The sequence below is a fragment of the Mesoplodon densirostris genome, chromosome 15 (genome assembly GCF_025265405.1).
Source record: "Mesoplodon densirostris isolate mMesDen1 chromosome 15, mMesDen1 primary haplotype, whole genome shotgun sequence".
Classification (NCBI taxonomy): domain Eukaryota; kingdom Metazoa; phylum Chordata; class Mammalia; order Artiodactyla; family Ziphiidae; genus Mesoplodon; species Mesoplodon densirostris.
Window position 1 is genome coordinate 29,272,645 of NC_082675.1, and position 12,174 is coordinate 29,284,818.

The 12,174-nt window shown below is 46.1% G+C and overlaps 2 protein-coding genes across 8 annotated transcripts in view; one reads left to right on the forward strand and one right to left on the reverse strand.

Annotated features, from left to right (window-relative positions):
- PRELID3A (PRELI domain containing 3A) overlaps positions 1-9,497 on the reverse strand; it is a 67,613-nt gene extending 58,116 nt beyond the window's left edge. For all 7 annotated transcript variants that reach the window (XR_009534559.1, XR_009534558.1, XM_060119580.1 and 4 more), the window contains exon 1: positions 9,421-9,497. Coding sequence is in view for 5 of the 7 variants with exons in the window: in XM_060119580.1 (XP_059975563.1) it covers positions 9,421-9,452 (32 nt within the window). In the remaining 2 variants the exon portion in view is untranslated. The remainder of the gene's footprint in view (positions 1-9,420) is intronic.
- On the forward strand, positions 1,732-3,673 carry LOC132503101 (non-POU domain-containing octamer-binding protein-like). Its single transcript, XM_060119479.1, has one exon. It carries the CDS (start codon positions 1,828-1,830, stop codon positions 3,238-3,240), a length of 1,413 nt encoding a protein of 470 aa, XP_059975462.1. The 5' UTR covers positions 1,732-1,827; the 3' UTR covers positions 3,241-3,673.
- Positions 9,498-12,174: the final 2,677 nt, after the last annotated feature.

Consider the following 12,174-nt stretch of genomic DNA (forward strand, 5'->3'; position numbering starts at 1 on the left):
CCCTCCTCCTGGCCAGAGAGCAAGCCTGCTTTAGGGCAGCCTCTCCTCCTTACTTCCCTGAGAGGGACACTGCCTACTAGAGACCTCTCCTGGGAGCTGCTGGAATCCAAGCAGTGTACAGACTTGACTCTGCTGGGAATCTACTCATACTGGCTGTTATTAAAGATTTTGTTATAGTCCACCTGAAACCTCAGTCAATGCTGTAAGGATGGGATTTATAAACCTGCATTTACCAGCCTGTTAATTTTTAAGTGCCCCTTTCTATATGTTTGTATTTCGGTCCTATATTTTCCACTACTATTTAATCTACTTTAAACCAAAGGGCTCTCCATTTCTGTGGGAGTTTATACTGCTCTCAGCTCTGTCTGATCTCCAGTGCCCAGGGTTTCTTCGGCGTGTGAACCATGGAGGAAAACTTGACTCAAAAGTTTTCGTGCCCTAGCAAAGGAAACAAAATGAAACGAACAGACAACCTATGGAATGGGAGAAATTTTTGCAAACTATGCAACTGATTAATTTCCAAAATATACAAACAGCTCATACAGCTCAATAACAACAACAAAAAAACCCAATCCAAAAATGGGCAGAAGACCTAAATAGACATTTCTCCAAAGAAGACACACAGATGGCCAATAGGCACATGAAAAGGTGGTCAACATTGCTAATCCTTAGAGAAATGTAAATCAAACCTACAATGAGGTACCACCTCACACCAGTCAGAGCTGCCATCATTAAAAAGTCTACAAATAACAAATGCTGGAGAGGGTGTGGAGAAAAGGGAACCCTCTTACACTGTTTGTGCAAATGTAAATTGGTGCAGCCACTATGGAAAACAGTAGGGACGTTCCTCAAAAAAACTAAAAATAGAGTTACCATATGATCCTGCAATCCAATTCCTGGGCATATATCCAGATAAAACTATAATTCTAAAAGATACATGCACCCCAATGTTCACTGCAGCACTATTTACAATAGCCAAGATATGGAAGCAACCTGAATGTCCATCTAAAGATGAACGGATAAAGATGTGGTATACGTACGCGATGGAATACTATTCAGCTATAAAAAAAGAATGAAGTAATGTCATTTGCAGCAACATGGATGGACCTGGAGATTATCATACCAAGTGAAGTAAAAGTCAAGCAAAGACAAATATCATATGATATTGCTTACATGTGGAATCTTAAAAAAAAATGATACTAATGAACTTACTTACAAAACAGAAATAGACTCACAGACATAGAAAACAAACTTACCATTACCAAAGGGGGAAGGGAGGGAATTAAATTAGGAGTTGGGAATTAAAGTATACACACTGCTATATATAAAATACATAACCAACAAGGGCCTGTGTATAGCACAGGGGACTATACTCAGTATCTTGTAATAACCTATAATGGAAAAGAATCTAAAAAAGTGTGTGTGTGTGTGTGTGTGTGTGTGTGTGTGTGTGTGCATATAATCTGAATCACTTTGCAGTACACCTAAAACAAATACAACATTGTTGGACTTCCCTGGTGGTCCAGTGGTTGAGACTCCATGCTTCTACTGCAGGGGTGCAGTTTGAGCCCTGGTCAGGGAACTAAGATCCCACATGTCTGTGGTGCGGCAGGGGGTGGGGAGGACTAATACAACATTGTAAATCAACTGTATTTCAATAAAAAAAAATTTTTAAGTCTTTGTGCCTGATTATTTTTGGCCTTTCAAGAGTAAATTTATGTCCGTTGTCTGGTTTCCGGCAGTCGCGCGCTCTTTTCTCGGGACGGTAGAGGCCGTGTAGCGTCGCCTTTACTCTGAGGAGAAAACTGTCGGTAGAGGGGTGCAAAAATGCAGAGCAATAAAACTTTTAACTTGGAGAAACAAAACCACACTCCGAGGAAACATCATCAGCATCACCATCAGCAGCACCACCAGCAGCAACAGCAGCAGCCACCACCTCCACCAATACCTGCAAATGGGCAGCAAGCCAGCAGCCAAAATGAAGGCTTGACTATTGACCTGAAGAATTTTAGGAAACCAGGAGAGAAGACCTTCACCCAGCGTAGCCGGCTCTTTGTGGGCAATCTTCCTCCTGACATCACTGAGGAGGAAATGAGGAAACTATTTGAGAAATATGGGAAGGCAGGCGAAGTCTTCATTCCTAAGGACAAGGGCTTTGGCTTTATCCGCTTGGAAACAAGAACCCTAGCAGAGATTGCCAAAGTGGAACTGGACAACATGCCGCTCCGTGGAAAGCAGCTGCGTGTGCGCTTTGCCTGCCATAGTGCATCCCTTACAGTCCGAAACCTTCCTCAGTATGTGTCCAATGAACTGCTGGAGGAAGCCTTTTCTGTGTTCGGCCAGGTGGAGAGGGCTGTAGTCATTGTGGATGATCGAGGAAGGCCCTCAGGAAAAGGCATTGTTGAATTCTCAGGGAAGCCAGCTGCTCGGAAAGCTCTGGACAGATGCAGTGAAGGTTCCTTCCTGCTAACCACATTTCCTCGACCTGTGACTGTGGAGCCCATGGACCAGTTAGATGATGAAGAGGGACTCCCAGAGAAGCTGGTTATAAAGAACCAGCAGTTTCACAAGGAGCGAGAGCAGCCACCCAGATTTGCACAGCCTGGCTCCTTTGAGTATGAGTATGCCATGAGCTGGAAGGCACTTATTGAGATGGAGAAGCAGCAACAGGACCAAGTGGACCAAAACATTAAGGAAGCTCGTGAGAAGCTGGAGATGGAGATGGAGGCTGCTCGCCATGAGCACCAGGTCATGCTAATGAGGCAGGATTTGATGAGGCGTCAAGAAGAACTTAGGAGGATGGAAGAGCTGCACAACCAAGAAGTGCAAAAACGAAAGCAGCTGGAGCTCAGGCAGGAAGAGGAGCGCAGGCGCCATGAGGAAGAGATGCGGCGGCAACAAGAAGAAATGATGCGACGACAGCAGGAAGGATTCAAGGGAACATTCCCTGATGCGAGAGAGCAGGAGATACGGATGGGCCAGATGGCTATGGGAGGTGCTATGGGCATAAACAACAGAGGTGCTATGCCCCCTGCTCCTGTGCCAGCTGGTACTCCAGCTCCTCCAGGACCTGCCACTATGATGCCAGATGGAACCTTGGGATTGACCCCACCAGCAACTGAACACTTTGGCCAAGCTGCTACAATGGAAGGAATTGGGGCAATTGGTGGAACCCCTCCTGCATTCAACTGTGCAGCTCCTGGAGCTGAATTTGCTCCAAACAAACGTCGCCGATACTAATAAAATTGCAGTGTCTAGTTTCCCAAAACCCTTAAAAGGAGGACCCTTTTTGGACTAGCCGAATTCTACCCTGGAAAAGTGTTAGGGATTCCTCCCAATAGTTAGGTCTTCCCTGCCTGTAGTACTCTAGGGAGTATGCTGGAGGCAGAGGGTAAGGGAGGGGCGATATTTAACAAATCAGTTCTGTGTGGTATATCCTTTAACTAACCAGTTCTGTGTGGTGCATTCCTAAAGTTTCATGTGATTGTTGAGAGCCTGAGGGGCGGGGAGCCATGATAAAATGGATCCAGTTAGGGCCATTAATCTTAATCATTCCACTCTTTGTCCACCCTGTTCTATTTGCTTTCTTGTCCTTACACCCCCATCCCAGAGACACTGCCACATATACCACAAAAACCAAACATCCCCCAATGACCTTGGCCCCATTGCTCCATTCGCTCCCAGGTGGGAATTCAGGCAGATGTCCACAGAGGTCACAGACAACATACATACGGTTCTGTTATATCCCATATATTACCCCTTTGTGTCCTAAGGAAGACATTTTCTCTTAGAGATTTTCATTTAGTATATCTTTAAAAAAACTCTTGTGTTAAACTTGCCTCCATCTTTTTCTTGGGTAAGGACAACTCAGAAATGGCCTAACAACCTAATAATAAACAACCTAACCTTGCACCTAAAGCAATTAGAGAAAGAAGAACAAAAACATCCCAAAGTTAGCAGAAGGAAAGAAATCATAAAAATCAGATCAGAAATAAATGAAAAAGAAATGAAGGAAACGATAGCAAAGATCAATAAAACTAAAAGCTGGTTCTTTGAGAAGATAAACAAAATTGATAAACCATTAACCAGACTCATCAAGAAAAAAAGGGAGAAGAGGGCTTCCCTGGTGGCGCAGTGGTTGAGAGTCCGCCTGCCGATGCAGGGGACACGGGTTCGTGCCCCGATCCCGGAAGATCCCACATGCCGCGGAGTGGCTGGGCCCGCGAGCCATGGCCGCGGAGCCTGTGTGTCCGGAGCCTGTGCTCCGCAACGGGAGAGGCCACAGCAGTGAGAGGCCCGCGTACAGCAAAAAAAAAAAAAAAAAAAAAAAAAAGGGAGAAGACTCAAATCAATAGAATTAGAAATGAAAAAGGAGAAGTAACAACTGACACTGCAGAAATACAAAAGATCATGAGAGATTACTACAAGCAACTCTATGCCAATAAAATGGACAACCTGGAAGAAATGGACAAATTCTTAGAAATGCACAACCTGCCAAGACTGAATCAGGAAGAAATAGAAAATATGAACAGACCAATCACAAGCACTGAAATTGAAACTGTGATAAAAAATCTTCCAACAAACAAAAGCCCAGGACCAGATGGCTTCACAGGCGAATTCTATCAAGCATTTAGAGAAGAGCTAACACCTATCCTTCTCAAACTCTTCCAAAATATAGCAGAGGGAGGAACACTCCCAAACTCATTCTACGAGGCCACCATCACCTTGATACCAAAACCAGACAAGGATGTCACAAAGAAAGAAAACTACAGGCCAATATCACTGATGAACATAGATGCAAAAATCCTCAACAAAATACTAGCAAACAGAATCCAACAGCACATTAAAAGGATCATACACCATGATCAAGTGGGGCTTATTCCAGGAATGCAAGGATTCTTCAATATACGCAAATCAATCAACGTGATACACCATATTAACAAACTGAAGGAGAAAAACCATATGATCATCTCAATAGATGCAGAGAAAGCTTTCGACAAAATTCAACACCCATTTATGATAAAAACCCTGCAGAAAGTAGGCATAGAGGGAACTTTCCTCAACATAATAAAGGCCATATATGACAAACCCACAGCCAGCATCGTCCTCAATGGTGAAAAACTGAAACCATTTCCACTAAGACCAGGAACAAGACAAGGTTGCCCACTCTCACCACTCTTATTCAACATAGTTTTGGAAGTTTTAGCCACAGCAATCAGAGAAGAAAAGGAAATAAAAGGAATCCAAATGGGAAAAGAAGAAGTAAAGCTGTCACTGTTTGCAGATGACATGATACTATACATAGAGAATCCTAAAGATACTACCAGAAAACTACTAGAGCTAATCAATGAATTTGGTAAAGTTGCAGGATACAAAATTAATGCACAGAAATCTCTGGCATTCCTATATACTAATGATGAAACATCTGAAAGTGAAATCAAGGAAACACTCCCATTTACCATTGCAACAAAAAGAATAAAATATCTAGGAATAAACCTACCTAAGGAGACAAAAGACCTGTATGCAGAAAATTATAAGACACTGATGAAAGAAATTAAAGATGATACAAATAGATGGAGAGATGTACCATGTTCTTGGATTGGAAGAATCAACATTGTGAAAATGACTCTACTACCCAAAGCAATCTACAGATTCAATGCAATCCCTATCAAACTACCAATGGCATTTTTCACAGAACTAGAACAAAAAATTTCACAATTTGTATGGAAACACAAAAGACCCCGAATAGCCAAAGCAATCTTGAGAACGAAAAATGGAGCTGGAGGAATCAGGCTCCCTGACTTCAGACTATACTACAAAGCTACAGTAATCAAGGCAGTATGGTACTGGCACAAAAACAGAAAGATAGATCAATGGAACAGGATAGAAAGCCCAGAGATAAACCCACGGACATATGGTCACCTTATCTTTGATAAAGGAGGCAGGAATGTACAGTGGAGAAAGGACAGTCTCTTCAATAAGTGGTGCTGGGAAAACTGGACAGGGACATGTAAAAGTATGAGATTAGATCACTCCCTAACACCATACACAAAAATAAGCTCAAAATGGATTAAAGACCTAAATGTAAGGCCAGACACTATCAAACTCCTAGAGGAAAACATAGGCAGAACACTCTATGACATAAATCACAGCAAGATCTTTTTTGACCCACCTCCTAGAGAAATGGAAATAAAGACAAAAATAAACACATGGGACCTAATGAAACTTAAAAGCTTTTGCACAGCAAAGGAAACCATAAACAAGACCAAAAGACAACCCTCAGAATGGGAGAAAATATTTGCAAATGAAGCAACTGACAAAGGATTAATCTCCAAAATTTATAAGCAGCTCATGCAGCTCAATAGCAAAAAAACAAACAACCCAATCCAAAAATGGGCAGAAGACCTAAATAGACATTTCTCCACAGAAGATATACAGACTGCCAACAAACACATGAAAGGATGCTCAACATCTTTACTCATTAGAGAAATGCAAATCAAAACTACAATGAGATATCATCTCACACCAGTCAGAATGGCCATCATCAAAAAATCTAGAAACAATAAACGCTGGAGAGGGTGTGGAAAAAAGGGAACACTCTTGCACTGCTGGTGGGAATGTGAATTGGTACAGCCACTATGGAGAACAGTATGGAGGTTCCTTAAAAAACTACAAATAGAACTACCATATGACCCAGCAATCCCACTACTGGGCATATACCCTGAGAAAACCATAATTCAAAAAGGGACATGTATCAAAATGTTCATAGCAGCCCTATTTACAATAGCCCGGAGATGGAAACAACCTAAGTGTCCATCATCGGATGAATGGATAAAGAAGATGTGGCACATATATACAATGGAATATTACTCAGCCATAAAAAGAAATGAAATTGAGCTATTTGTAATGAGGTGGATGGACCTAGAGTCTGTCATACAGAGTGAAGTAAGTCAGAAAGAGAAAGACAAATACTGTATGCTGACACATATATATGGAATTTAAGAAAAAAAAATGTCATGAAGAACATAGGGGTAAGACAGGAATAAAGACACAGACCTACTAGAGCATGGACTTGAGGATATGGGGAGGGGGAAGGGTAAGCTGTGACAAAGTGAAAGAGCAGCATGGACATATATACACTACCAAACGTAAGGCAGATAGCTAGTGGGAAGCAGCCGCATAGCACAGGGAGATCAGCTCAGTGCTTTGTGACCGCCTGGAGGGGTGGGATAGGGAGGGTGGGAGGGAGACGCAAAAGGGAGGGGATATGGGAACATATGTATATGTATAACTGATTAAATTTGTAAAATAAAATTTAAAAAAAATCTAAAAAAAAAAAAAAAGAAATGGCCCTTTTGTGTCTATGATATTGCTGTTCACAGCTTTTCTTGATAGGCCTAGTACAATCTTGAGAATAGGGTTGCTGTATGCTGAAGGTCAGACAGTAGCTCTTAGCTTTGCCTATCTTAGGTAGTTACGCTGTGCATTTTTTATTGGTGTACCATGATTGATTTGTCCCTGATACCTTTGGAGTTTTTCTGAGAAATGAAGTAATGCAATGTCAACTTATTAAAATACATTTTAAGCCTTTAAAAAAAAAAGAGTAAATTTATTATTTCCAATTAAATATTCAACAAACATATAAAAAGAAAACAAGTATAGAAAGAAAAAGGTGTGTAATCCTCAGAGGAAAACAATCAGGGATTTCAAGGGACTAAGCAAGGGGAAAACTCCACGGGAAGCTCAGCTAGAAAGCCAGGCTTCCAAATCTGAACCGTCCTGCAGATGTGATGCTGCCACACAGCATCATGTCACCCGCCCCAGCAGCCGCGTGACCTCCCCCCAGCTGTCTTCCACATTTGTCAATTCTCATCATGGCACTTGGCTTTTAAGTTCAAAAATCAATGGGAGGAGATCTGTGCCCAGTCCACAGGAGCTCAGGGGTTGACGGGAATGCCTCTGGTGGACAGTCGCCCTCATTTCAAAGGACATCTGCTCCCCAGGGTATTTTTTGGTCCCTCACTGAGCACCTACTACATGCCAGGGACACAAAATGAATGAAGTGAGGGTTGAAGCAAGGATGCACACTACCACATGGATGAACCTCAACAATCATGCTAAGTGAAAGCAGCCAGACACAGAAGACGGTTTGGTGTATGATTGCATTTATGTGAAATGTCCAGAAAAGGCAAATCCATAGAAACAGGAAGCAGATACTGATCTGGCTGGGGAGAGGAGTGGAGAGTGACTGCAGACGGGCATGAGGGGTCTTTGTAGGATGAGGAAATGTTCTAAAACTGGACTATGGAGCTGTGTACAACTATGTAAATTTACTAAAAGTCGTTGAATTGTATGATTTAAATGGGTGAATATTATCAATAGTGACTTTTCACAGCTGACAATTCACTTCTGCTTGTCGACCAACATTTCCTGAATTTGTAGGGCAGTCCTGGCCTGAGGTGCACAGCCTGGGCATTCACCATCTTCAGGAACTTAACCTGTCCCCTCTGCATCCAGATGGTGCCCGGCATGTCCCATCTTTGGGAGAACTGAGAAAATCTCTGGAGTAAGTCTGGGAATGGAACCCCAGATGAGATTTTTCTACAGGCTGCAGGCTGTACAAAACTCAACACTAAAATTGGATCCCATCAAGTGTAAAGGTTTCATTAAAATAATTTCGGAGGGTTTTTTTTGCGGTACATGGGCCTCTCACTGTTGTGGCCTCTCCCGTTGCGGAGCACAGGCTCCGGACGCGCAGGCTCAGCAGCCACGGCTCACGGGCCCAGCCGCTCCGCGGCACACGGGATCCTCCCGGACCGAGGCACGAAGCCGTGTCCCCTGCATCAGCAGGCAGACTCCCAACCACTGCGCCACCAGGGAAGCCCAATTTCGGAGGTTTTTAACCCACTGATAAATTTTCATTATAATTTTACATGAAAAGTTCAAAGGATGACAATTCTATTTCATGCAGTATTTTTTAAATTAAACAACGAAATGCTGTTCTAAGTGGGATCAAGGAATTTAAAAATCTTAGTTCCTTTAAAAAATATGAAAGAATGAGCTCAGAGTGTCACAGATGAAGTGACAAGAGAAGATACCGCCTAGGTCACGAGGGCACTTTTAATCAGCTGGAGGCTTTCCAGTGCCCACAGTGCATTCAGGGCCAAAGCCCCCAGGTGCCCACGCCGGATCCCTCTGGAGGCCGTGATCAGCCACTCGGTGGGTCCCGCCCCCACCCCCTGTGACAGCCCCGCGCGAGGTGAGGCCAGGACAACAGGGGCGAAGACGCGGTCCCCCCACCCCAGGCCCTTGCAGGTCACTGCCCGCAGCGCAGCCCAACGAGGGACAGAGCCCGCCCTCCCGGAGGCCGCGGCTCAGGCCCAGGCCAGTCTGGACTCACTGCGGCCGCAGCCGGCTCACCCGAACACATGCTCCGAGCTCCAGACCCTCATCGCCGCCCACGCAGAGCGCGGCCCAGGGTGCTCCAGGCCCCAGATGCTCCGCTCCGCTGGGGGCGGGGCGTGTGGACGCGGTGTGTGGGCAGTTCAGGGAGTGGGCGGGTCGGGACTGGGCGTCCGCCCATCACGAGAGCGGCGGCACCAAGGCTGCGCAGAGGGACTGGCAGTAGCTGTGCCGGCGGCGAGCACCGACTACGCGGCGGGGCGGGGGCGGGGCCCCTGGTGCCACTGCAGGGATGGGGGCGGGGCTCATTCCTACTGGTCAGGTGGTCCAAATTCTCCCAAAGCTCCTTCCAGCCACGCCGGTTCCCACTGTTGGGAAGGATAAGGAACAGCGTGTCCCACCAGCCCGACAAGTCTCTCCGCGGAGTTGGGGCGGGGGGCGGTAGGGAAGCAGCAGGTGTGGAAAGGCCTTAAACCAGAACGTGAGGCCCCTCGCAGGCAGTCCGCTGTGTGGTTCAAAGACCCCACGAAATCCAACCCTTTATGTAGCCAGGCAGGTGCGACCCTCGAGACCCGGATGTCAAGTGAAAGGACTGACAGCACCACTTGTCAGAGCTCATCCTAAGTTCACCCAGCAATTGGAGTGGCCACTTGAGTTCACTACTTGTCTTTGTCCAAAGGAGAAATATATTTCTCATTCCCATAGGAGGTAGGGTTGCAGCCTGAAGCCAGGTGCTCCCTGTAAGTTAGGCTAATGTTTCAAAAGGATGGCTCCCAAGTCCCTGAGAAAAAACATTCCATTCCTGGGTTGTTCAGCTGGCCGAAGGCCTACTTAGCCTTTAAAAACATTTACATAGGACTTTGCTGGTGGCGCAGTGATTAAGAATCCGCCTGCCAACTCAGGGGATATGGGTTCGAGCCCTGGCCCAGGAAGATCCCACATGCCGCAGAGCAATTAAGCCCGTGCGCCACAACTACTGATCCTGCACTCTAGAGCCTGCAAGCCACAACTACTGAAGCCCGCATGCTCTAGGGCCCGCCTGTTGCAACTACTGAGCCCACATGCCGCAACTACTGAAGGCTGCGTGCCTAGAGCCCATGTTCCGCAACAAGAGAAGCCACTGCAATGAGAAGCACAGGCAGCGCAACGAAGAGTAGCCCCTGCTCGTCGCAACTAGAGAAAGCCCGCGTGCAGCGAGGATCCAAAGCAGCCAAAAAAAATTTTTTTAACTAAAAATAAATAAAAACATTTACATAGATCTCAAAAAGACCCTTAGAAGTGTTTTAGAGTAGATGCTCTAAGAAAGGATAAAGGAGAGACCCTTTCCCTTTTGCACTCGGGAAAAATCATTTTTACTGTAGATTTGTATTTACCCTGCGCTTCCACAAATACAGTTCAAATGCAGAGAAGCGAGATGCTAGTTTGAGAAGAGGGTGACCCTCTGCAGAAAGAGCTGGGGTGTAAGGGCAGTACCCGGCGCAACACCCACAGTGAGCAGTCATCCCGAGCCTACCTGTGTGATGAGTCAGTGAAGTGGGGACAGAGCAGAAGCAGCCCAAAGACCTGGGCTAGGACCCTGGCCCCACCATCTCCATGCTCCACACACTCCACCTTTGCCACATGCGCTCTAACCTCGCGGCGATCTTCCCATGTCAGCGCTGCTGCCCATCTTATTAGCAAGCAGACTGGGGTTTGAGGAGGTGTAAAAGTGCGCCAAGTGATCACACTCTGAGGGCAGAGCTGAGATGAGTCCCCCACAGCCATGCTGCAGTGACTGGCCGTTGTGGCCAGCTATGGAACACGCCCTGTGCTGGGCTCTGAGCTCAGTGCTGTCATTCTGGCTTTAAAAAGCATCATCGGGCTTCCCTGGTGGCGCAGTGGTTGAGAGTCCGCCTGCCGATGCAGGGGAAACGGGTTCGTGCCCCAGTCTGGGAAGATCCCACATGCCGCAGAGCGGCTGGGCCCGTGAGCCATGGCCGCTGAGTCTGCGCGTCCGGAGCCTGTGCTCTGCAACGGGAGAGGCCACAACAGTGAGAGGCCCACATACCCCCCAAAAAATATAAAAATAAATAAATAAATAAAAAGCATCATCACTGGACTTCCCTGGTGTCACAGTGGTTAAGAATCTGCCTGCCAATGCAGGGGACACAGGTTTGAGCCCTGGTCCGGGAAGATCCCACATACTGTGGAGCAACTAAGCCCGTGTGCCACAACTACTAAGCTTGCGCTCTAGAGCCTGTGAGCCACAACTACTGAGCCTGCGTGGCACAACTACTGAAGCCCTCGTGCCTATGGCCCATGCTGCGCAACAAGAGAAGCCACCGCAATGAGAAGCCCGTGCACTGCAACGAAGAGTAGCCCCCGCTCACCGCAAGTAGAGGAAAGCCCGCGCGCAGCAATGAAGACCCAATGCAGCCAAAAATAAACAAACAAACAAACAAACAAATAAATTGCCATCTCTCAAACCACTGAAAAAAAAGTTAAAAAAAAAGCATCATCATTTACAATCAGCATTTTCCACAAACACGATTGAGCATGAGGCTGAAGAAATTGGGCCGATGGTGACAGTCAGAAGACACTGCAGTGAGAGTTTGTGGGGAAACCAAGACCCTAACCAGGAAACATCTCTGTAGAGACACTACTTAGTAGTGGAGCTGGGGCCCGAGGACAGGAGTGCAGTGAGGGTGGCCTTCAGGCTCACTGTGACCTGCACCTGCCTCACCTTCAAAGCCATCTCACACACAGATGTTGGGTCCCAGCGGCCAAGCCTGG